The sequence below is a fragment of the Eumetopias jubatus genome, unplaced genomic scaffold (assembly GCF_037043125.1).
Source record: "Eumetopias jubatus isolate StellerSeaLion01/CBP00866 unplaced genomic scaffold, mEumJub1_p1.0 scaffold_4, whole genome shotgun sequence".
Lineage (NCBI taxonomy): Eukaryota > Metazoa > Chordata > Mammalia > Carnivora > Otariidae > Eumetopias > Eumetopias jubatus.
Genome location: NW_028274810.1, coordinates 101,620,998 through 101,647,860, shown reverse-complemented (window position 1 = coordinate 101,647,860; position 26,863 = coordinate 101,620,998). Strand labels below are relative to the sequence as shown.

General features: G+C 41.0%; 1 protein-coding gene across 1 annotated transcript in view; it reads left to right on the top strand.

Moving 5' to 3' along the window:
* Positions 1 to 26,863, top strand: part of PER3 (period circadian regulator 3) — a 59,058-nt gene that overhangs the window by 20,264 nt on the left and 11,931 nt on the right. Inside the window, exons 12-17 of the mRNA XM_028108551.2 lie at positions 87 to 213; positions 8,837 to 8,969; positions 9,414 to 9,538; positions 20,889 to 21,134; positions 21,540 to 22,237; positions 24,069 to 24,177. Of these exons, the coding sequence (XP_027964352.1) occupies positions 87 to 213; positions 8,837 to 8,969; positions 9,414 to 9,538; positions 20,889 to 21,134; positions 21,540 to 22,237; positions 24,069 to 24,177 (1,438 nt within the window). The remainder of the gene's footprint in view (positions 1 to 86; positions 214 to 8,836; positions 8,970 to 9,413; positions 9,539 to 20,888; positions 21,135 to 21,539; positions 22,238 to 24,068; positions 24,178 to 26,863) is intronic.

The window sequence follows — 26,863 nt, the reverse complement described above, 5'->3', positions numbered from 1 at the left end:
AAACGTACTCTGTCTTTTAATGTGTTTATTGTTTATCTTTTAATTTTCTGATTTTTGAAACATCGTCTGTCATTCTTTTCTCTAAGCTGACTTTGCAGCAGGTCTGTGCCAGTGTAAACAAAATTAAGAATCTAGGTCAGCAGCTGTACGTTGAGTCAGTGGCCGAGTTACCAGATGAGCGACTGACGGGGACGCGCACGGGACGGCTCGGTGGTGAGTCAGCAGGGCCGCCCCCAACCCCCTGCCGCGGTTCTGCCCTCTCCTGCGTGGGCGTGGTGCGTGCGAGCCCAAAGCCACGACCCTATGCCTCCACCTTTCACATCGGCTTGCCCGGATGATGATGGAAGTAATCATAATGGTAGCAGCAAATACTGCTCTGAAAGCTATGTGGTATTAGAGTGTAATTTCTCTATATTTCCACTGAAGAATTAACGTTTCTGATAATACCAGCAGATTCATAGATTCTCCCACATGAGGCATCTGTCAACAGAAAGAGTAAATTGAAGAGTGCATCTCGTAATAATCGCTTCTTGTCATTTAGAACAAATGAAGGATATTTATGACCTAAATTGAATGAAAAACTGGGGACTTTTTTTTTTATGGATACATGTTTACTTTTCTCAGATATGAGGTAAGGAGCGTTCCAAAGGAATTGGATCACTCATGATAACTGACGTTTTTAGAAAAGTCAACCTACTGGCCTTATATAGCAAAAGAAAGATCTATAACGTAGAGATCAAATTATATTAACTTTTTAGTTTAGCTAGCTTTCCCTTCATTTGTTTTCCTGAATGTTAGTATAACTTTGGAAGTCTTTATCGGTTTGGTCCCCTGAATGCTATTAATGGTCTGTATCATCGTCAAATGTGGGTATTTTACACAGTAGGGTGAAATTTCTTCTCTAAGGCCAATAAAAATTTTTAGAAAATAGTAGCTATATTTTCCAGGGCTTGCCATAACTTACAAAACAGAAACATTCACGTGCTGCTTCTACAGGTGGTATCATGGGGAGCCCCTAGGCTGCCCTCTGGATAGAGCATGTCCAGCCCTTGAGTTTTTCTTGTCTTCTTGGCAGGAGGTTTAATATTCTGCCTGTCTCTTTTGCCATAGATGCAAGGGCACGAGATAGAAACAACACCTTTTTTGTCCTTGAACCTATCAGATTCTCTCTCTGCAAAAGAATTTATTTGAGTATCTTCCTTGCTGTATATTGTTATCCTATGTCCTAGCATTGGAACATCTTTAGGGGGATTTGAAGACTAAAGTTTCTAAATGTTTTCGTTTTTGTCTGGTCCACTTTGTGCTGCTCACTGCTGCTTGGGCCTAGGACCTCACGTTAGGGCCACGATTTTATGTCCTGACCTCTGTATTTCTTGTCAGAGTACAAATTGTTTCTCACCTTCTGTTTTGTTCCATTTCTTATCATCCACCATTGGTCTGGAAATGCCATCAGTACCATGGTTTGAGGGCTGTGTTTTTAAGCAGACATCAATATTCCATCATTCACCATTTTATAAAATTTAAGCCATAACTAATTCTGTGTATTTATGATGTTATTCGAGAAACTGATATTATTCTCCTATTTAGGTATGTGCTGTATTTGACTCTAACACACATAGGATGTGACTTTCAGGAGAGAGGGAAAATCTGCCATTTAATATTGCTTGGGGGAGCTATTGTTAACTTGGGCATCTTGATTTTATTGTCATTTTAAGACCTACAAGTTCAAAGAGCTAGTAAAATATCTTTATTACTCCTTACTCAAGAGAAACAAGTATGCAACTTTTAAAGATAAGAATGTTGTAATTCTAAATATTAGAAATAGCACCACTCAAAAGGAAAGTACTAAATAATCATTGTATACATATTTTATGTACAGGGTGTCAGAGCCAAGAAGAACATAAGGTTTTAATAAGTTTATATTTTTACCTTTCTTCTGAGGGCAGGTTTGGCTTTGAAATAGAACAAGAAAGGAAATTTTAGAAGTTAATATGGAAAGGCAAGGAGTAATGAAGATATAAAGTCCCTTCATCAGCTACATATACCGATGCCAGCTGCCAGAAGCAGTTGGGGAACTTGGGGAAAATGGACTTTTCCACTTCTAGAGTGTCAGTGCCTGTGGGAGAAACATTGATCCATGAACTGAACTCATTCAGGGTGAGCATGCTTTGGTTTGTGCTCAGGGAGAGCTGGAAAGAACATCATTCCAAACTGACAAGGAAAAAAGCTATATGGCAGTGAGTTCATGAGCTTTCTTGAACCCATCAGAGTGCTGAGGCTCCAGGGCAGCCAACAGGCCTAAAATCTAAGAGGGACACATGCTTTCAGGGAGACATGAGATCAAGCCCCGGATACTGTGCACCGGCTGACAGAATCAGTAACTCGCAAGAGACAGGCCTCTGAGGCATAATGCAAAGGGGAGATCAAAGGCTGCAAGTGGAGCAAATACTGGCAAAAACCCAAAGCTCTCTAGCACACCAGCCACCACATAAGCACAAAGTGTCATTAGAGAAATTTGAAAGCTGTGATACATTGAGTGAAACCATAGCAACAACAAATCTCAGTCCTGGCCAACAAATTAGTTAGGTTAAATGTCTTCAGAGGAAAACTAAAGCTGTTAGCGCAGAATTCTCTACCTAGTGGAAAGTATCTTTCAGAAATGAAGGAGATCTAAAGAGTTCTTAAACAAAAAGGGGGGGGGGATGTATATTGCCAGCAGATCTATTCTATGAGAAACACTAAGGGAGTTTCTAAAGGTGGAAGGAATATGGTACCAGACATAAAACTTGACACAAAGAAATGAAAAGCACTGGAAACAGAATTAATGAAGAAATTTTATTTTTTTGCTTATTTTTGATTGGCCTAGAAGGTAACTGACTAAAGCAGAAATACTCTCCTGCATTTATGACCTATGTAAAAATACTGTAAAGGATCAGGAGAGGCACTGGGAACGTGTTGCTATGGAGTCCTTATACCAGAAGCAATATGTCATTTAAGGGTAGAAACTGATTCCTTAAAGGTATATGTTGTGAACTTTAGAACAATTATTAGAACTTGTTTCTAAAGAAGTGTAAATAATGTCAGTAGAGGAGACAAAGCGGAATTTAAAACATTTAATGCAAAATGAAGCAGAAAAGAAACAAAAACCCAGATGGAATAAATGGAAAACAGCAAAGTTGCATACTTTTAATTCAGCTATTTCCGTAATCACATTAAATGTGAATGTTCTCAGTGTACCAGCTGAAAGACTGAAATTATCAGTTGGATGAGAAAAGATAAGAAGCAGCTGCATAAGCCGTCAAAAGGAATGAGATCTTGCCATTTGCAACGACGTGGATGGAACTGGAGGGTGTTATGCTGAGTGAAATAAGTCAATCAGAGAAAGACATGTATCATATGACCTCACTGATAGGAGGAATTCTTAATCTCAGGAAACAAACTGAGTGTTGCTGAGTGGTGGGGGGTGGGAGGGATGGGGTGGCTGGGTGATAGACATTGGGTAGGGTATGTGCTACGGTGAGCGCTGTGAATTGTGCAAGACTGTTGAATCACAGATCTGTACTTCTGAAACAAATAATGCAAGATATGTTAAGAAAAAAGAAAAAGAAGAAAATAGCAGGAGGGGAAGAATGAAGGGGAGTAAGTCGGAGGGGGAGAGGAACCATGAGAGACAATGGACTCTGAAAAACAAACAGGGTTCTAGAGGGGAGAGGGGGGTGGGGGGATGGGTTAGCCTGGTGATGGGTATTAAGGAGGGCACGTTCTGCGTGGAGCACTGGGTGTTATGCACAAACAATGACTCATGGAACACTACATCAAGAACTAATGATGTAATGTATGGTGATTAACATAAAAAATTTTTTAAAAAGCAGCTGCATAGTATCTACAAGAACCCATTTTGCAAATAAAAACATAGGTTAAGAGCAAAAGGTTAGAAAAGATATGCATGCTAACAGGAATCCAAAGAAAGCTGAAAAGCTGTATTAATATCAGGTAGTGTAGACTTTAGGACCAGGAACATTACCAGGGTTTCAGAGGGATATTGCATGACAACAGAGGGGTTGATTCTCTCAGAGCACGTGACAGTCCTAAAAGATTATACACCTAACATCAGAGCTTCAAAATACATGAAGTAAACACTGATAAAGACTTTGAGAAATAAATCTGCAGTGGTAGTTAGAGACTGTAACACACCCCTCTGTGTAATTGATAAAACAAGTGGAGAGAAAATCAGTAAAGATGTAGAAGACCTGAACAGCACTGTCAACAGAATTGGCCTAGTGGACATTGATGGAACACTCCAATCAACAACAATACGATGCTTATTTTTCTCAAGGGCACATGGACCATTCATTAAGATAGACCTTATTCTGGGCCATAATACCAGCCTTACCAATTTTTTAAAAATATAAATCAAAACAAATATATTCTCTGACCTAATGGATTAAACTAGAAATCAGTAACAGGGAGGTTTATCTAGAAAAATCACAAATGTTGGGAAATTAAAGAACACACCTCTGAATGACCCACAGGTCAAGGCCTTAAGGGAAGTAAAAACATTTTGAACTGAATGAATTGAAAAAAAAAAGTTGTGGAATGCAGCTAAAGCAGTGCTTAAAGGGAGATTTCTAGCATTAAGTGATTATATGAGAAAAAGAAGAAAGGTCTCAAATCAAAATCTAAGCTTCCTCCTTAAGAAACAAGAGCAAGAAGAGCAAATTCAATCCAAGCTAAGCAGAAGGAAAGAAATCGGAAAAACCAGATTATCGATGGAAGTGAGAACAGAAATCAATAAAAGAAAATTAATGAAATCAAAAGCTGATAAGAATAAAATTAACAAACCCTTGGCCATACCAAACAAGAAGAGAAGACAGAAATGCTCACTATTGGGAATGAAAAACCCCACAGATGTTAAAGAGACTACAAACAACTCTGTTCCCAAACTTTGGTCTATTAATAAGAAAGAACCTATCAGAGCTCCGTGAAAAAGAAATAGAATAGACTTATGTCTGTTACAGATACTGAATTTGAAGTTAACACCTTCCAAAAAGAGAAGTTTAGGCCCAGCTGGTTTTACTGGAGAATTCTATCAAACATTCAAGGAAGAAATAATGCCAGTTTCTACATAATCTTTTTCAGAAAATAGAAGAAGGGCATTTGGAAAGGAAACTCCCAGACTCCTTTTCTGAGCCCATTATTACCCTGATACTGAAACAAGATAAAGACAGTTCAGGAAACTACAGGCCAGGATTCCTCGTCAATATATTTGTAAAATCCCCAATTATATATCATCAAATCAAATCCAGGAAAGCTTAAAAAGGAGAAATATATCACAACCAAGTATGATTTATCCTAGGAATGCAAGGCTGGTTCAATATGTGAAAGCCACATTTATTCACCATATTAACAGTAAAAAAGACAAACCCAACAGGTTATTTTAGTAGATGGAGAAAAAGCCTGTGACAAAATTCAACATCCACACATGATAAATGCTCAAAAATTAGGAGAAAAGGGATTTCATTAACCTAACAAAAAAGGCATCTATAGCTAATGTTTATGCTTGATGGTAAGAGAATGCTTTCACCCTCACCTGGAGAACAAGTGAGGGGTATCCACTCACCATGTCTTAACATCAAACTGGAAGTCCCGTGCCCAGTGCAACAGGCAAGAGAAATAAAAGACATAATAGATTGGAAAGGAAGAAATAAAACTCTCTTCACAGATGACAGGATTGTCTACGTAGAAAACTTCTAAAGCATCTACAAAAAAAGCTCCTACTGATGTTAGTAAGGTTACAAGATACATGGTCGGTATGTAGGATCAATTAAAATTGTGTACTAACAAGGAACATTTGGACCAGAAATTTTTTTTAAACTACCCAAAAATGAAATACTTACAGAATAGGTGAAACAATGCATATACAGAAAACTTCAAAACACTGATTAAAAAAAAAACTTTAAAAAATACTAAGTAAATGAAAAGATATATCAGGTTCATGGTTTGGAATACATGATATTGTTGTCAGTTCTCCCCAGTTTGATCTGTACATTCAGTGTCATTCCGAGTAAACTCTCAGCAGTTTTTTCTATGGGAAAAAAAGAAAAAAAAAAAACAACTAAAACAGCCAAAACAATTTTGAAAAAGAGTAACAGTGTTGGAGGACTCACTCCATCTGATTTCAAGACTTACACGTGAAGCCACCATAATTAACACAGTGTGATACTGGTGAAAAGATCAGTGGACAAATTAGCCCCAAAACAGACCTGCACAAATACAGTGTTTTTGAGGTACAAGATCAAGTCAGTGGATAATAGGGTAGACTTTCCAAAAAAAAAAAGAAATGGTACTGTACAATGAGACACCCACATATGTGAAAAATGAACCTCAACACATAGCTCACATGTTATACAAAAGTTAACTCAAAATTGGTCATAGACCTAAATATAAAACTTAAAACTACAACCTTCTAGAAGAAAACTTAGGAGAAAACCTTTGTAATCTTGGGTTTGGCAAAAAGGTTACTAGATATGACGTTAAAAGTGTGATCTGTAAAAAAAAAAAAAAAAGATGAGGTGGACTTGATCAAAATTAAAAACTTCTCCTTAAAAGACATATTGGTAAGACAATGAAAAGACAATGTCTGTAAATTATAGATAGAATAAAAAATTCGTATCCAGAATACATAAAAGACTGTCAAAATTCAACAGTAAGATAATCCATTCAAAAAATGGTCAAGAGATCTGACACTTTTCCAGTGAAGTACACACAGATGGCAAATAACATGGGAAACAACACTCAGTCTCAGTCACTATGAAGTTAAAACCACATGAGATACCATACCCATTAGAATGGCTAAAAGTGAAAGAAAAAATACTGGCAATACAAAGTTCTGGCAAGAATGCGGAGTAACCGGAGCCCTCAGGCAGTGCTGAAGGCAATGTAGAATTGTACAGCCACTTTAGAAAAGTTCGGCGGTTTCTTATAAATTAAACATACTCTTACTGTATGACTCAGCAATTCCATTCTTAGTCAAGCAAAAGAAAAACTCAAATTCACACATAAACTTGTCTGTGTATGTTTATCATACGTCACTTGTACTCATCCAAAATTGGAAACAACCTAGATGTCACTCAACAGGTGAGTGGATATATGTAACCAATTTTTAACATCCAGTTTGGTGGCATTAAGTCCATTCACCGCTAGGTGAAGGTGTAAGAGAAACAGGATATTTGCATGGCCTCAAAATGTGCCTTTGAAACATTTATTGTTTACATCGTGTATTACATGTAAAATAGTAGCTTTACGTGGAAGAAACCTGGCAGACAGCACCTTAACCAGTGATCAAGACTGACACACCAACAGTAAACATGTCAAGGTCATGTCCTCCTGGCGTGAGGCACTGGAAGGGCACAGCACCTCTTCAGGAATCTTCCCCAAGATGCACACCCTCAACCTCATCGTGACGGAATATCATGGAAACTCAAGTTGAGGGGCATTCCCACAGAATTCCTGTCCTGTACTCGCAAGAGTTGAGATCGGGAAAGACAAGGAAAGACAGACACTGACAACTGAAATCACCGTGAGACCCCGGGTTGGACCCTGGAGCAGAAAAATGACATTTCACGGAGAGGCGGGTGACATCCACATAGGCTGTGGTTCAGTAGTTGTGCGCCACTGTGCATTTCCTAGTTTCGTTCGTTCTGTTAATAGTTCTGTAAGATGTTACATTAGTGGAAGCAGGGTGGAAGGTATACAGGAACTCTGCTGTTTCTGTAACCCTCAAGGTTAAAATTATTTAGAAATTAGAAGTACAGAAGCTCCCACCTGACTCGGTTGGTGGAGCACGCGACTCTTGATCTCAGGGTCATAAGTTCAAGCCCCCTACTGGGTGTAGAGATTACTTAAAAAAAAAATCTTCAAATAATTTTTTTTAAGTTTAAAAGTTAATGAGTGACAGTTAAGCAGGCCTTTTTCTGTAATCCCCTCCGGAAATGGAGCGCCGTCTTCCAGGCAGCTAAGATGACCTTCACTAACAACAACAATGGTAGCTAAGTCAGCCTCTCAGCAGCGTTTGACATAACTGGTTCCTCTTTCCTGGAACTCGTTTCCCGGCTTGGTTTCCGCGACACCGTGTTGGTGGGCTCTCTCTTACCTTTCTTTTTTAGTCTTCATTCTTGGCTTATCATTCTCCACATGAGGTTGAAGTTCAGGGTTCCTACCTGAGGCCTTGTGTCTTCTCTCTGTACCCCCGCTATCCAGTATGGTAGCTACTAGCCACACTTTAAATTCAAATTAGTTACAAATAAATAAAACTTAAAATCCAGTTTCTCAGTGGCTTGTAGCCATATTGCAAAGTGCTTAAGCTACCTGTGGTGTTGGTGGCCACCGTGCTGGGCAGCACAGATGAAGGACAGTTCTGTCACTGCAGAAAGTCTTGTGGGACACAGGTCTACAGGGCAGTGCCTGGTGCTTCACATGGTGTCTGGTCACCCCACCCCCAGTGATGCCAACATCGGTCAGTTGGCAGGTAGTGTCAGCTCAGTATCATGAAGTCCCCATCAGCCTTCCACCTGATAGTTGTATTATTAATTTCTGCCTGAAACGTTTGTTTCATTCCTTTTTTGTAAAAAAAAAAAAAAAAAAAATGATCATTCTTGTAATCATTCCATATGGATATCTTTCTGTATTGGTGTATTTTTTTAGATCTGAGTTCATCTTTAATAGCTACATAATATTCTATTGAATGTATACATGCTAAAGGACCTGATCTAATTGTGTTGGATAAGTTCTTAGATATATAATATTTTTAATTACGTATCCTTTTGTTTTGTTTCAGATGAACAGAAGGCCTCATCTGCCTTCCAGACGTTGAAAAACAATAGCGTGCCCACGGAGTCTTGTGAAGACTGGAGAGAAGACCAGCATAGCCCATCCTATCAGCAAATAAACTGCACTGACAGTGTTATCAGGTGTGAGACACAAGTTTTGAGAACATGTCCGTTTTTCTAAAAGCCTATATCGCCATTGTAAGCACACATCTTACATCATTTTTAATATTGGTTGTCTTGATTTTTCACTCTAAGTCAGTAGATCTTTATGGAGTGCCTACTTACATATAGTTTATAATAAATTGAACATTTCAGGGGATGCAAAAAATTAGAAGATAGATCCCTTCTTTGAAGGAGCCATGGTATGGTTGAGAAGACAAGACCTTGATCATAAAAATTAAATGAGGCAAGATTTGGAGATCAGTTCAAGGTCACAGTAAAAGAGATAGGACAGGCCAGTGATTGAGGCTGGGATGGTCAGGGAAGACCTCATCAAAGAAGAGAGTACAAAGTACCCACACAGAAATGGGAAGTGGCAGAGTTAGGGGACAGGCAGACATGCGTGACCTAATTCTGTTGTTGCAGATACCTGGAGAGCTACAGCATTCCAGCTTTGAAAAGAAAGTGCATATCCTGTACCAGTACAACCTCCTCGTCCTCAGAAGAAGCCAGCCCGAACCACAAGGCAGATGATGCCGCAGCCTTGCACGGTAATGCGGGTGCCCTCCTCGCTAGGCAGAGGGTGATTACAAAGCCATCCCTTGCTGTTTCTAAGTTTTTGTCTTTACTTATTTCGTTAATCACAAACAAGCCTAGTTTCATATTGCTCCTTTATGGCCAGTAGGTTTTAGCCCATCAGTTACAAACATCTGCAAAGTGAGTCTTTAACATAAATTTCCCGTGGGGATTTTTCTTTTCATCGTCAGTGTCTCTTGCGCCCCCAGCTGCGTCTCAGACCCCAGCCGTAGCTAACTTGGAGATGCCGACCGCCTGGCGGGCCGCACACGTTGCAGGAGGCGCTCTGTGGACGCTGGCCCCCGAGGCGCTGAGCCTGGGCTCCAGCGTGAGCCAGTGCAGCCACGGCCGCACTGTCGTTCGTGCCCCACCCCCAGAGTCAGGTGCCACATTTACCTTCTGCTCTCAAGTGCGCTCGGTGTGAAATACACTACTGCGAGAAAACAAAAGCCCGTAACACCAGTTCCTTAGGAATGACTTCTTAAATTATAATTATGTTTTCCTTTCTTTGACTCAGTTAAAGTACTTTGGGAAATATCATCATGTTTGTATTGGTTACATATCGGGACTGTATTTCTAAGTCATTGTCACTTGTCACATCAGCTGATGGGTGGGAAGCACTTAGTACCTGATGACATAGTAATCTCAGTTAGTGTTAACTATCACTAATGAAGTCTCCTGTGGGGCTGCATTAGGTCACTTTGTTGCTGCCCTTGAAAGAAGGTGTCCTTGTCAAACTTTGACTGGGGTTGTGACTAGATTGACTATATATAATCCAGATTTTTGTATTGGCCTGATGACAATGAGGAGAGTGTGTTTAAAACTCTCTTCCTTTTAACAACATAATGACTTGGTAAATTATTCTGATGTTCCTTTTTACTGCCTCCTGTCCTTTGACTTTGTTGTTATAACAGTTTGGTGGATGAAGAACTGGGGACAAAGTGTTAAATCAGGTTTTCAGTTCTCTCTCATTTCTCTTTGTTAGTCTTCAGTGGCAGATTCGTAAACGTGTTGAGCTATTACTCTCTGCCACCATCTGTCCTGAGTCCTTCATAAGAATTAACTCACTTAATCCTCACACTGACCCTTGGAGATAGAGAGTCTAGTATTGACAGGTGGGCTGGGCGTCAGTGAGAAGACACAAGAGACACAGCTGTTGTGAGATTAGATTATGTTTCTAATGAACTGAAAATAGTTTTATCGGAGCTGAGCTAGTCCCTCAGGAAGGGGCAGATGCACATTTTTTAGTGTCCCTTTCTTAACACTTTAGATTCCCATGTGGACATACAGCTGCCAGGGACAGCCCACACAGGGTGGGTCTCACCCAGTGGGGAAGGAATTTTGTGGTTATGCCTCTAAACTTCTTGTACTGTGGTGTATATTACCATTTTGAAAGAACTCATATTGAAGTCTCTAAGCTTTCAGTTAAGGAAATATTTACTGACAATTGTTTCTCCTCATCTTAAACCAGTCTCAGCATCTGCGGGGCCACATTCCAAGGACAGGAAACAGAATCAGGGGATCTGTAGAGTATCCATATATCTTCTACTGTCTGGAAAGCCTGTATTCCTGCAGCTTACACCGTGACTCTACTAATGAGTGGGGTCTGAGGACTGTGACCACAAACGCATTTCCCTGCCAGTCATCATCTCCATTATGTATATGGAGCAGTTAAGGCACAAACAGGTTAAGTCCCTTAACTTGCCCAAAGTCACACAGCAGATGAGTGGCAGACTAGGGAATCAGATGTTAATGAGTAGTCTCCAGAAACCATTCCATTAACACATATTTTTGAATCTGTAGTAGGGTCAAGTTAGAGTGTAAAATAAAGCCAGGAGATAAATTAAAATGTAATTTTAAGAAACACACAAATAAACCTGGGGCACCTGGGTGGCTCGGTCAGTTAACCCTCTGACTCTTGGTTTCAGCTCAGGTCGTGATCTCAGGGTCGTGGGATCAAGCTCTGCGCTGGGTGTGGAGCTTGCTTGGGATTTTTTCTCCCTCCCCTCTCTCCCTCCCTCTGCCCCCCCCCACACATGCACGCTCTCTCTCTCTAAGAAAAAAATAATAATAAACACACAAATAATCCAAAAGGGCAGAAAAGGAGGAAGAGGGCAACAGCCATCACCACCAAAGGGGAATATGTCATATTAATAATAATCACTCTAAACCCAACTATATCCACTCCCATTAAAAGGCAGAAATTGTCAGAACAGATAAAAAAAATAAAGACCCAGCTGTATACTGTCTGGGAAGTATAGTTTAAATATAAATCCACAAATGGATTGAGAACAAATGGGGAAAGAGGCACAATGCAAACGAGAAGCATAAGAAGGCTGGCGATCCGGTATGGTTCAGACTTCAAGACAGGGTCTTCCCAGAGACGCTTCATGGTGCCAAACAGTTCATCAGGGAGACACGGCAATCAGAATACATTGTGCATATTTGCTACTAACAGAGCTTCCAAGATAGGAGGTAAAAATGGAAAGAGTTAAAGAGAGAAATAGACTTTCTATAACCATAGTTGAAGAATGTAACACCCCTTCTGTGCAAATGATAAAACATCTAGACAGTTAAATAAAATTTAAAAAAAAAATCTAGACAGAAAATGAGTAAAGCAGATAATCTGAACAATGCTATCAACCACGTTGACCTAGTTGACCTTTAGGGAACATAGCACCTGATACCTGCACGATACACATTCTTCTCAAGCGTATACGATATGTTCGTTGAGTTATAAAATACATTGGGCTGTCATATGTCTCAAATTTAAAATAGTTCAATTAGGAATCAGTGAAGGCATCTGGGGTTAGAGTTTTCCTAGCTAAGTGTTTAACTGCAGATTCAGTTTCTGTCATAGACAGAAGGCTGTTGAGGTTTTCTACTTGTTGAGTGAACTTAGTTTGTGTCTTTAAAAGAATTGGTGTATCTTGTCTACGTTGTCAGGTTTATTGGAATGAAAGTGTTCATAATGTTCCCTTATTCTTCTTTTGACACCTGTATGATCTCTAATGATGCTCCTCTGTCATTTCTGAGGTTTGCACCTTCTGTTTTCTTTTCTCTTTCCCCTGATCAGTCTGGCTAGAGTTTGATCAATTTGATTGGTTTTCTCAGAGAACCGGCTTGCGATTGTACTGGCTTTGTTTGTTGTTTTCCTGTTCTCTACGTCACTGACTTCTGTTCTGGTCTTTGTTATTTCCTTTTTTCTGCTTACTTTGGTTTTATCTTGCTCTTCTCTTTCCAGGTTCTCAATGTGGAAGGTGAAATAATTTCAGACATTTTTCTTTCCTACCGGATTTTAGTACAAATGTTCGTTTTACCTGTTGCTGCATTCCATGCATTTTGGTGGATTGTGTCATTTTCATCGTGTTCTAATACTGACTCCTACCCCCCAGCTGTCTCATTTGAAATCACTCGTCATCATGTGTCTGTTACCGTACAGTACTTCAGCACCACAGATTTGGGGGTTTTCCACGGCTCTGTTACTGATTTCTAATTTAATCCCATGTGGTCAGAGAAAATACAGAACCTGAATTCTTCTTTATTTGTTGAGACTTGTTTTATGGTCTGTGATATGGTCTCTCTGGATGACTGTTCTGTGTGCACTGGGAAGAATGTTTATTCCGCTGCTGTTGGGTTGAATGTTCTGTGTAAACCAAGTCAGGGTGGTGGTTACTGTTGTTCAGATCCTGTCTGTCCTTACTAGGTTTCTCAGTACTTGTTCTGCTTCAGGAGGAGAACATAAATCTCCGACCATAATTATGGATTTGTCTGTTTCTTCTAGCGATACTACTGGTTTTTGTTCATGCATTTTGAAAGCACTCTTATTTTGTGCATAAATGTTTAGAAGTGTCATGTCTTCTTGATGAATTGGCCTTTTCTGTCTTGTGAAATGACCTTCTTTACCCCTTGTACATTCTCTGCGCTAAAATACAGTTTGTCGGGGTGCCGGGGGAGCTCAGTGGGTTAAGCGTCTGCCTTCGGCCCAGGTCATGATCTCGGGGTCCTGGGATCGAGCACCGCATCAGGCTCCCTGCTCCTCAGGGAGTCTGCTTCTTCCTCTCCCTCTGCCTCTCCCCTCAGCTCATACATTCTCTCTGTCAAAGGAGTAAATAGAATCTTTTTAAAAAATAAAAAATAAAATACACTGTCTCGTATTAATGTATTCACTGCAGCATTTTTTTATTAGTACTAGCATGTTATGTCTTTTCCACCCTTTTACTTTTAACGTGGGTATGTTAATATTTAGAGTGGGCTTTATTTTAGTGGTTGTTTTGGGGCTCATGGTGTACACATTCAATTGTTCACCACCCACCTTCTGGAAATATTATACCCTTTCATGTATAAAGTGTAAAAACCCAACAGTAGGGTACTTCTGCTTCCCCCTTCTGGCCTTTGTTGGCTTATGTTTTCCTTCTATGCACGTCGTACATCTCGGCCTATGCTGCTGTTCTCATGTAGGCAGTGCTTACCTCTTCGCCTGTGTACCCATGTAGCTACCTCCTCCACTGCTTTCGTTCTGTTATGTAGATTCATCTAGGATCATTCTCCTTCTCCCTGCATGAGTTCCTTGACTAGTTCTTTTCCCATGGATCTAGTGGTGGTGAAGCCTTTCTGGTTTCGTGTGTCTGAAAATGTCTCTGTTGTCCCTTCCTGCTGTAAGGGTTTCTGCAGAGCATAGAATTCTGGTTGGCAATTTCATCGTTCATTACTTTAAAGATGTTGCTCCACCATCTTCTCAATGCACTGTTTCCAATATAAATCTGCTGCTATCTTTGGTTTGTTTCCAGCACAGCTTCTCTCTGGCTGCTTGTAAGATACTCTGTCTCTCTCTCTCTCTCTCTTTTTTTTTTTAAAGATTTTATTTATTTGAAAGAGAGAGAGCACATGAGAAGGGGGAGGGTCAGAGGGAGAAGCAGACTCCCCACCGAGCAGGGAGCCCGATGCGGGACTCGATCCAGGGACTCCAGGATCATGACCTGAGCCGAAGGCAGTCGTTTAACCGACTGAGCCACCCAGGCGCCCTTCTTTTTTTTTTTTTTTTTTTAAGATTTTATTTATTTATTTGCCAGAGAGAGAGTGCAAGTGCACAAGCAGGGGAAGCAGCAGGCAGAGGGAGAAGCAGGCTCCCCACTGAGCAGGGAGCCCGATGTGGGGCTCGATCCCAGGACCCTGGGACCATGACCTGAGCCGAAGGCAGACGCTTAATGACTGAGCCACCCAGGTGTTCTCTTTATCACTGATTTGCATGGTTTCAGTATGATATGCCAAGATGCGCTGTCCTTCCGGTTCATCGAGCTTCTTGGATTTGTAGGTTTACAGCTTCCATTAAATTGAAAGTCTTCCCTCTCCTGTTTTTTCCAGTTCTGCTTCTCTCTCCTCTTTTCCTGGGACTCCAGTTACATGCATATAGGCCGCTTGCAGTTGTCCCACAGTCCACTGATGCTGGGTTCAGTTTTCCAGTCTTTTTTTTTTTTTTTAAGATTTTATTTATTTATTCGATGGAGAGAGACACAGCGAGAGCAGGAACACAAGCAGGGGGAGTGGGAGAGGGAGAAGCAGGCCTCCTGCCGAGCAGGGAGCCCGATGCGGGGCTCGATCCCAGGACCCTGGGATCATGACCTGAGCTGAAGGCAGATGCTTAACGACTGAGCCACCCAGGCGCCCAGTTTTCCAGTCTTTTTTTATTTTCCCTCTAAGTTTGATTTTGGATTAGGCTCCTGTGGCGTCTTCAGGTTCACCAATCTTTTCTAATGCCATACCTGTCACTTGTATTCCATTCAGTGTATTTCTTATCTCAGGTATTGTAGTTTTCATTTCGAGAAGTTCTGTTCGGGTCTTTCTTTTGTTATATCTTCCATGTCTCTAAATGTTTGATCTTCCCTCTAGCAGTATGGAGTGCAGTATAGTAACTATTAATGTCCCCATCTCTGATTCTGACATCTCTGCTAGTCCCGAGCTGATTGACTGACTTTTCTCCATCTTATGGGTTGTATTTTCCCTGCTTGTTTGCATGTCTGGCGGTTTTGGATTAGATGCCAGATATTGTGAATGGGTGCTACTGAGTATCCATTCCCATAAATAGAGACGAGCTTTATTCTGGGACCCAGCTAAGTTACTTGGAAATAAATCGATCCTTTTCAGATTTGTTTGGCAGAACTAGAGCGGTGTGTAGTCTATGGCTAATTACTGTCTGCTACTGAGGCAAGGTCCTTCTGAGTACTGTACCCAGTGCCCTGAGAGTTAGGAGATTTTCTAGTCTGGCTGACAGGAGCATGTGCTGTTCTCCGCATAGTGTGAGCTTCAGTGATTGTTTCTTCTCTTCCTCCTCCTGTGAGTGCACCGGTGAATACTCCAGGGGCTTCTCTCCGGCTCTGTGGAGCCCACTCTCTGCAGCTCTCCTCCCCAGTACTCTTCCCTGAAAGCTCTAGCCACCGACCAGACTCTCAGCTCTGGCTCTTCATCTAGGGGAGCTTCACAGGCTCCAGCTGATTTCCCCACCCTGCACCTCAGAAACTCTCCAGGCAGTAGGCTGGGGCAGCCCCAGGGCTCACCTCGTTTGTTTTCCCTCCCTCAGGGGTCACTCTCCTTTGTTCACTGATGTTCGGTGTCTTGGAACTTACTGGTTCATATGTTTTGTCCATTTTCTTAGTTGGTTCAGGCAGGAGGGTAAATCCAGTCCCTGTCCCTCCATCTTGGCTGTGCTGTGTTGATTTAAACGAATCGGAGCCCACTTCTGGAAGTGGAGTGGGGCCACACAAACCCACACCGCCTAGAGACTGCACAGAGGGGAGAGGTGGAAGGGATGTTGGGGGGAAGCCCGCCACTGTGTCTGCCATGAGATCTCTTGTACTTGGGATAAGTAATGTTTAGAAGCAACTAAAAGTCTGTCTACCGGTGTTTACTTTAATAAACCGTGGTATACACATGGAATGGAAGCCCTATGGATACAGAAAAAAGTGTAAGACAGCTGCCATTGTACTGGTAGAAGGGACACCGCTAAGTGAAAAAAACACACTGTTGATAGTGTACATATTACATGCCTTTGAGGTAAAAATCTACATTCGTGCTTCTTTATAGGTGCATAAAGAAACTGGACTGATAAGAAAAGGAAAGAAATGGTTTTCTGTGAGGAAAATAAAGAAGAACTAGCTAGGCACATAGTAGACAAGAGTGGGGAGGATTTACTGACTGCCTTTTCAAGGCTTGTTGATTTTTGAACCCCATGAATATATTACAGATTTGTAAAATTAATTCAAAGATAAAAAACATTTTGGAATAATCTAAGAAGATAAAATATTTACAATAAGATTTTAATAAATATGTATGTACACACTGAGTATTACAGCTCTGTACAATGTATATACAAGTGTACAAAGAGTATAAAGAAAGGCAGAAAAAGTAAAACCAATTTATTTGCTAGGTTGATGAAGTTTTTTATTCCAGCTGTTGTAATAATGGTTATAAGAATTTATTGAAAAGCAATTAAATTAGTGAAAATAAATAAATGCAAATAATTGGTAGCAATTAAAATGAAATCCGTCAAAGATCAACAAGGAAATAAGGACTTTGAATGACACACTGGACCAGGTGGACTTCACAGATATATGCAGAACATTCCATCCCAAAGCAACAGAATACACATTCTTCTTGAGTGCACATGGAACATTCTTCAGAATAGATCACATACTGGGTCACAAATCAGGTCTTCAACTGGTACCAAAAGATTGGGATCATTTCCTGCAATTTTTGGACCACAGTGCTTTGAAACTGGAACTCAATCACAAGAGGAAATTTGGAAAGAATGCAAATACATGGAGGCTAAAGAGTATCCTACTGAAGCATGAATGAGTCAACCAGGAAATTAAAGAAGAATTCATGGAAACAAGTGAAAATGAAAACACAACTGTTCAAAATTTTTGGGATGCAGCAAAGGTGGTCCTAAGGGGGAAGTATATAGCAATACAAGCCTTTCTCAAGAAACAAGAAAGCCCTCAAATACACAACCTAACCCTACACCTGAAGGAGCTGGAGAAAGAAGAGCAAATAAAGCCTCGACACAGCAGGAGAAAAGAAATAATAAAGATTAGAGCAGAAATCAATGAAATAGAAACCAAGAGAACAGTAGAACAGATCAACAAAACTAGGAGCTGGTTCTTGGAAAGAATTAATAAGATCGATAAACCTCTAGTCAGACATCAAAAAGAAAGGAGAAAGGACCCAAATAAATAAAATCACGAATGAAAGAGGAGCGATCACAACCAACACCAAAGAAATACAAACAATTATAAGAAAATATTATGAGCAACTATATGCCAACAAATTAGGCAATCTGGAAGAAATGGATGCATTCCTAGAGATGTACAAACTACCAAAACAGAAACAAGAAGAAATAGTAAACCTGAACAGACCCATAACCAGCAAGGAAATTAAAACAGTAATCAAAATTCTCGCAACAAACAGGAGCCCAGGGCCAGATGGCTTCCCAGGGGAATTCTACCAAACATTTAAAGAAGAATTAATACCTATTCTTCTGAAGCTGTTTCAAAAAATAAAAATGGAAGGAAAATTTCCAAACTCTTTCTCTGAGGCCAGCATTACCTTGATCCCAAAACCAGACAAAGATCCCACCAAAAAGGAGAATTACAGACCAATATCCCTGATGAACATGGATGCAAAAATTCTCACCAAAATACTAGCCAATTGGATCCAACAGTGTATTAAAAGGATTATTCACCATGACCAAGTGGGATTTATTCCTGGGCTGCAAGGGTGGTTCAGCATCCACAAATCAATCAACTTGATGCACTACATCAATAAAAGGACAAGAACCATATGATCCTCTCAGTTGATGCAGGAAAGTGTTTGACAAAGTACAGCATCCTTTCTTGATTAAAACTCTTCACAGTGTAGGGATAGAGGGAACATACCTCAATATCATAAAAGCCATATATGAAAAGCCCACAGCAAATATCATTCTTAATGGGGAAAAACTGAGAGCTTTTCCCCTAAGGTCAGGAACATGGCAGGGATGTCCACTATCACCACTGCTGTTCAGCATAGTACTGGAAGTCCTAGCCTCAGCAGTCAGACAACAAAAAGAAATAAAAGGCATCAGAATTGGCAAAGAAGTCAAACTCACTCTTCACAGATGACATGATACTCTATGTGGAAAACCCAAAAGACTCCACCCCAAAATTGCTAGAACTCATACAAGAATTCAGCAAAGAGGCAGGACATAAAATCAGTGCATTTCTATTTAGAAATCAGTTGCATTTCTATACACTGAGACAGAAGAAAGAAAAATTAAGGAGTCTGTCCCATTTACAATGGGACATAAGAAGATACATAGAAATAAACCTCACCAAAGAGGCAAAGGATCTATGCTCAGAATACTATAGAACACTCGGGAAAGAAATTGAGGAAGACATGAAGAAATGGAAAAACGTTCCATGCTCATGGATTGGAAGAACAAATATTGTTAAAATGTCCATGCTGCCTAGAGCAATCTACACATTCAATGCAATCCCTGTCAAAATACCATCAACTTTTTTCACAGAGCTGGAACCAATTGTCCTAAAATTTATATGGAACCAGAAAAGACCCCGATTAGCCAAAGGAATGTTGAAAAAGAAAACGAAAACTGGCGGCATCACAATTCTGGACTTCAAGCTCTATTACAAAGCTGTTATTGTCAAGACAGTGTGGTATAGGCAGAAAAACAGACACATAGATCGGTGGAACAGAATAGAGAACCCAAAAATGGACCCTCAACTCTATGGTCAACTAATCTTCAGCAAAGCAGGAAAGAATATCCAATGGAAAAAAGCCTTTTCAACAAATGGTGTTGGGAAAATCGGACAGGCACATGCAGAATGAAACTGGACAATTTCCTTACGCCATTCACAAAAAATAGAGTCAAAATGGATGAAAGACCTGAATATGAGACAGGAATCCATCAAAATCCTAGAGGAGAACACAGGCAGCAACCTCGTCGACCTCGGCTGTAGCAACTTCTTGCTAGACACATCTCCAAAGGCAAGGGAAACAAAGGCAAAAATGAACTAATGGGACCTCATCAGGATAAAAGTTTTTGCACAGTGAAGGAAACAAAACCCAAAGACAACCGACAGAATGGGAGAAGGTATTTGCAAATGACATATCAGATAAAGGGCTAGTATCCAAAATCTATAAAGAACTTAACAAACTCGGGCACCTGGGTGGTTAAGCGACTGCCTTCGGCTCAGGTCATGATCCCGGAGTGCTGGGATCAAGCCCCGTATCGGGGCTCCCTGCTTAGCAGGGAGTCTGCTTCTCCCTCTGACCCTACCCTCTCTTGTGCTCTCTCTCTCAAATAAATAAAATCTTTAAAAAAAAAAAAGTATCAAACTCAATATCCAAAGAACAAATAATCCAATCAAGAAATGGGCAGAAGATATGAATAGACATTTCTCCAAAGAAGACGTCCAAATGACCAACAGACACATGAAAAAATGCTCTACATCACTTGGCATCAAGGAAATACAAATCAAAACCACAAAACGATACCACTTCACACCAGTCAGAATGGCTAAAATGAACAAGTTAGGAAAGGACAGATATTGGTGAGGATGTGGAGAAAGGGGAACCCTCTTACACTATTGGTGGGAATGCAAGCTGGTGCAGCCATTCTGGAAAACAGTATGGAAGCTCCACAAAGAGTTGAAAATGAGCTACCCTGTGACCCAGCAATTGCACTACTGGGTACTTACCCCAAAGATACAAATGTAGTGATCCGAAGGGGTACCTGCACCCCAATGTTTATAACAGCATTGTCCACAATAGCCAAACTATGGAAAGAACCCAGACGTCCATCGGCAGATAAATGGATAAAGAAGATGTGGTGTATATGTATATACAATGGATATTACTCAGCCATCAAAAAAAAAGCTTGCCATTTGCAACGACATGGATGGAACTAGAGGGTATTATGCTAAGTGAAATAAGTCATTCAGAGAAAGACAATTATCATATGATCTCACTGATATGTGGAATTTAAGAAACAGAACAGAGGATCATAGGGGAAGAGAGGAAAAAATAAAGCAAGACTGAAACCAGAGAGGGAGACAAACCATAAGAGACTCTTAATCATAGGGAAGAAACTGAAGGTTGCTGGAGGGTAAGGGGGTGGGGGATTGGGGTGACTGGGTGATGGGCAGTAAGGAGGGCACGTGATGTAATGAGCACTGGGTGTTATATAAGACTGATGAATCACAGACCTGTACCTCTGAAACCAATAATATATTATATGTTAATAAAAAAATAAAGTCTGTCTCCTTACCTCAGCAGAAGTGATTCCAGCAGAGGATGCTGCCCCAGCGTGTGAGCCCTGGACCCCACGCGCACACCCAGCTCCACTGACCTCAGAAGAATTTAAACACATAGGGCTCACGAAGGCTGTTCCGTCAGCCCACACCCAGAAGGAGGAACAGAATTATATTGATAAATTCCGGGAAGAGATCCTCTCATCACCCTACAGATCCTGTCTTCAGCAAGAAAGCAGAAACAAAGCTAAACATTCGTGTGTTCAAGGTACTTATGTTTTAAAAACTGTATTTCATTTATCAATTTTATAAATATGTGTAAGTAAGTACTGGAGGATACGGAATAAGGAATAGGGGTTTTGCTTTTAAGAAACTGAGAGATGCTGACAGAATAAATTCTCAACTCTGTTATCTGGGATCTTTCTTAGATCCTGGATCCGAGAAGCTGATTTTATAAGCAAGTGATTCAGAGATACTGAAATAAGTTTTTTTTACAACAACAGCTTTTATCTGGGATCTTGCTCATGTTTTCAGTGTCAGTAGGAGTGGACATGGTTACTATTGACAAGTGTTTATTCCTTCCTAATCTACTTATAATTACCTGCAAGTGGCATTCCTGTCTTCTTTTTTGGTTCCAGTCTTCCATAATATGCCTCCCTCTCTATGCTTTCAGGAGACTCTGCTTCCACGCGGGCGCGATCAGCTGGCTGCACGGAGGAGAAGCACAGACGGAAGAAGCCACGGGGACCGTGGGACCGCAGGGTCGCTCAGGACACCTTCTGTCCCCGCTCGGGAGGAGATGGCCAGTACAGGCAGCCCTGGCGCCCTTCCGTTGCCTCCTTTCCGCAGGCCTCCAGCCTGTCCTTCCCGGCTGCCCTGATGGCTGCCAGCCTGGCTCCTCACCTCATCCCGGCCCGCCCCGCCCCGGCCCTGCCCTCTGTGGGAAGAGAGCACGCAGCGTCGCTGACCACCCCTGACCTGCTGCCTAAGCCCCCTTTATGGAACGACTTGCAGTCTTTTCCTGCTCTCCCTTCTCCTTCCTTAGATACTGTGATGACCATTTTCCTGCCTGACCCCCCTGGCTGTCCCCTCTTGTCACCATCCTTCTGTCCATATGCGTTCCTGGGAGCAGCGGGCTCTTCTGGAACACCGCCCCCGGTATCCGCAGTGACTCCACACCTGGAGCCGCCGCCCTCCGTCCTCAGCCGGAGGTGGGCAGAGGGAAAGTGGGAGACGCCGTGTGGAGAGCACCCGTGCGCTAACTCAAGGAGCAGCTCACCACTACAGCTAAACTTACTGCAAGCAGACATGCTCAGATCCTGTGAATCTTCAGATCAGATGAGAAGGGATACATGCCCGGAAGCTAAGTATGTAAGTGACCCCGACCTCCAGCACATGAGCGAGAACATAAATGTGGGTCCTCATTAAAATTAAGGTTCTTGCCCTGGGGCTCAACACTGAAGGCCTAGCAGGTGATCAGCATCACAGCTGGGGTTGAGGGGGCAGCTTTGTTTTCCAGAAATAGGCACTCTCTCTACCTGGCTCCATTTTAAAAGCAGGAATTAAAGACTCTATGTCCCGGTTTCTTAGATACTTTGTGAGGTTTATTCCCAAAGTGCTGTCTTTCACATTTTCTATGTGAACTGGGTTTCCACACACCCCCGCCTTTAAAATATGATATCCAGGGGCATCTGGGTGGCTCAGATGGTTAAGCATCTGCCTTCGGCTCAGGTCATGATCCCAGGGTCCTGGGATCGAGTCCCGCATCGGGCTCCCTGCTCCTTGGGAGCCTGCTTCTCCCTCTGCCTCTCTCTCTCTCTCTCTCTCTGTCTCTCATGAATAAATAAATAAAAAGTTTTAAAAAAATAAAAAAAATAAAAATAAATAAATAAATAAATAAAATAAAATTTGATATCCAGGGATGCCTGGGTGGCTCAGTCAGTTAAGCATCCGACTCATGATTTCCACTCAAGTCATGATCTCAGGGTGGTGAGATCAAGCCCCACGTCAGGCTCTGTGCTGAGCCCAGAGTCGGCTCGAGACTCCCTCTGCCCTTACCCCTGCTCACGTGCACACATGTTCTGTCTCTCTCTGAAATAAAGAAATAAAATGTTAAAAAAAATTGATATCCAGTCATTAAACTTAACATATCTGTTGCCTGTAAAATATATTGTCTTACTTACAACTGGGGTTACGTTGTGGTAAGGCAGGAGTAAACCATACTGACAAGACCTGAATGGAGTGAGTGCAGTCTTGCAGGCACAGTTGAGGGACACCAGGTATGGACGGAGGGGAGGAGGGAGCCACTTTCTGCTCATTACTACTCAGTAAGGTAAGCAACTAGTTCCATACTTAACGCACATCATTTTCAAGACCAAAAACTGCATGGTTATTTTCCTTTAACTTTTCATCTCTTTACCTAAAAATCATTCTCAGAGGTATGTATCCAGTTAAAGTTTGGTGAATAGGATGTTCTGTATTTAGGTGTAGGATTCAAGACAAGTGGGAATCTTTACGGTTTTTCTTCAGTCCTCCCTTTAAGGCATAATACCCTTTTTTGGCAAATGTTCACAATCTGATGATCCAGAACAAGAAAATATGCTGAAATTTCAAAGTCTGATATTAGTGCACTTGCTAGAAATGTGTAAAGCAGTGTATCCCAGTGAGCAAAGCTGGGCTGTGGAACAAGACGGGAATGCAGATGCCCTGGCCCTTGTTCGGCATGTTAGCTGAACCAAGTCAGTCAGCCTTCCTTCTTTGTTCCTCACTTGAAAAATGAAGAGATTAATCCTTGGTGGCTTATTCTGAGGATTAAATGAAGTAATATTCCTATAATCCTTCTTCCCATGCCATGTAAGCTCAGGATAGCTGGACCTCTGTTTTGTTCACTGTTCTATTCCTAAATTTTGGGAATAGTGCTTAGAACTTACAGAACATTCAGTATATATTTTTGGAATGACAAAACAAAAAAAACACAACTGTATGGTGCCTGGTGTGTAGTAGGTGCTCAGAAACCAGCAGTATCTTTAATATTACATAGAAAGGTCAAAACCACATTCTTGGGGACAGACTAAACTGTTTGACCTGTCCCTTATGTATGCACTTTATTCTGTTTAACATGTGAAGTTGAAGATCTGCCAGTTACTTTGTAATATGACACTTGAGAGGTTACAGTCTCTTCTTGTGCCCTTACTTTCTGCAGTGTGTCCCGGGCAATAGTGGGAAGAAGAGCCATCGTGCTACCACCAGCGAACTGTCCACGGCATCACTATACGAGGAGTCGCTGTCTGCAACGGGCTCTGTGGCATCAGGTAGTAGATCAGAATGATGAGTTCTTCCAGCTCTGTTGCCAAGAGCTCACTGTGTGCTGGTTCTGATACTGGTGTGGGAGTAAAGTCTTTTTTCTTTTTTTATAAGCTTTATTGGGGTACATTTACCTACAATAGAATTCACCAAATTTGGGTGTACAAAACAAGAATTCTGACAAATGTGTACATTAGTGTAACCAGCACCACAATTACCATTTAGAACATTTCCATCATCTGGAAGAGTTTTTCTGTGACCCTTTAGAATCAGTTTCTGCCCTGATGCTCCAGCTCCTGGCAACCACTGATTTGCTTTCTATCACTCTAGTTCTGATTTTTCTGTAATTTCTTATTAGTTGAATGGTCCAATATGCAGTCTTTTGTATTAGGGTTCTTTCAGTTAACACAGTGCTGCTGAGATTCATCCTTATTGGTATGTATCAGTCACTTGTTCCTTCTTATTATGGACCAGAATTAATTTGTATGGAGAGCCATTCACCGCTTGATGGTTTATTCAGTTGCTTCTAGTTTGGGACTATTAATAATGCTGCTCTGAACTTTGAGTCTGCGTCCTTTTGTGGACATACATTTTCATTTCTATTCAGTAAACATCTAGGAATGAAGTCTAGGTCGTGTGTTAAGTGTATGGTTAACTTATTTGTTTTATTTTTATTATTGACGTCTTGTTACATACAACATTATATTAGTTTCCAGTGTACAACATAGTGATTCAACTATTCTATCCGTTATGCAGTGCTCACCATGATAAGTGTAGTTACCATCTCACCATACAACATTATTACAGTATTATTGACTGTATTCCCTGGGCAGTACTTTTCATCTCCACGACTTGTTTGTTTATGACTGGAAGTTTGTACCTCTTAATCCCCTCACCTGTTTTGCTTATCCCCCAACCCCCTCCCCTCTGGCAACCACTAGTTCTTCGTATTTATGAATCTGTTTCTAGTTGGTTGGTTTGTTCTTTTGTTTTTTAGGTTCCACATATAAGTGAAATCACATGGTATTAGTCTTTCTCTCTCTGACTTATTTCACTTGGCATAATACCCTCTAGGTTATCCATGTTGTCGCAAATGACAGGATCTCCTTCTTTTTTTAAGGCCAAATAAGATTCCAGTGTCTGTGTGTGCATGCGCATGTGCATGCGTGCATGCATGCGCATCACATCTGTTTTTTAAGGTTTTTATTTTTTTTAATTCCAGTATAGTTGTAACTGTATACTGTACTATATAGTATGTATACTAGAAACTGTAATAACTTAGAGTATTAAGTTAGTTTCAGGTGTATAATACAGTGATTCAACACTTCATATGATGCCCAGTGCTCATCACAGCAAGTATACTCCTTAATCCCCATCCCCTATGCCCCCCCAACCCCCACCCACCTCCCTTCTGGTGACCATCAGTTTGTTCTCTCTAGTTAAGGGTTTGTTTCTTGGTTTGTCTCACTTTTTTTTTCTCCTTTGTTCATTTGTTTTGTTTCTTAAGTTCTACATGAGTGAAATCATACGATACTTGTTTCTCTCTGACTTATTTTGCTTAGCATATACTCTCTGGCTTCATCCATGTTGTCACAAATGGCAAGCTTTCATTCTTTTTTATGGCTGAGTAATATTCCATTGTGTATATATACCACCTCTTCTTTATCCTTTCTTCTATTGGTGGACACTTAGGTTACTTTCATATCTTGGCTATTGTAAATAATGATACAGCAAACATGGAGGTGGATATGTCTTTCCAAATTAGTGTTTTTATGTTCTTTTTAAAGATTTTATCCATTTATTTGAGAGAGAGAGAGAGAGAGAGCAGGAGCAGAGGCAGAGGGAGAAGCAGACTCCTCACTGAGCAGGGAGTCTGACATGAGGCTTGATCCCAGGACCCTGAGATCATGACTTGAGCCGAAGGCAGAGGTTTAGCTGACTGAGCCTCCCAGGCGCCCCAATGGGATTTTTTCTTAATTTTTCTTTCTGCTACTTCATTATTAGTGTACAGAATGTGACAGATTTCCCTGTATTAATTTTGTGCTCACGACTTTACTGAATTTATTTGTTCTAATAGTTTTTTGGTAGCCTTTAGGGTTTTCTGTATGTAGTATCATGCCATCTGCAAAGAATAAAGTTTTATTTCTTCCTTACTAATTTGGATGCCTTTGATCTCCTTTTCTTGTCTCATTGCTAAAGCTAGGACTTCCAGTACTGTGTTGAATAAAAATTGGGGTGGGATGCCTGGGTGGCTTGGTTGGTTGGGTGTCTGCCTTTGGCTTGGGGTCATGATCCCAGGGTCTGGGGATTGAGTCCCATGTCAGGCTCCTTGCTCAACGGGGAGCCTGCTTCTCCCTCTGCTTGCCATTCCCCATGCTTGTGCACTGTCTCTCTCTCTCTCTCTCTCTCTCTCTCTCTCTCTCTCTCTGTCTCTCTGACAAATAAAGTCTTGAATAAAAGTTGGGACATCTTTGTCTTGTTTTTGATCTTAGAGTGAAAGCTTTCAGTTTTTCACCATTGAGTAAGATGTTAACTATGGGTTTGTGGCCTTTATTATGTTGAGATATGTTCCCTCTAAACCCAGTTTGTTGGGAGTTTTTATCATGAATGGATGCTGAATTTTGTCAAATGCTTTTTCTACAATTATTGAGAGGATCATGTGGTTTTTATCCTTTATTTTGTTAATGTGCTATG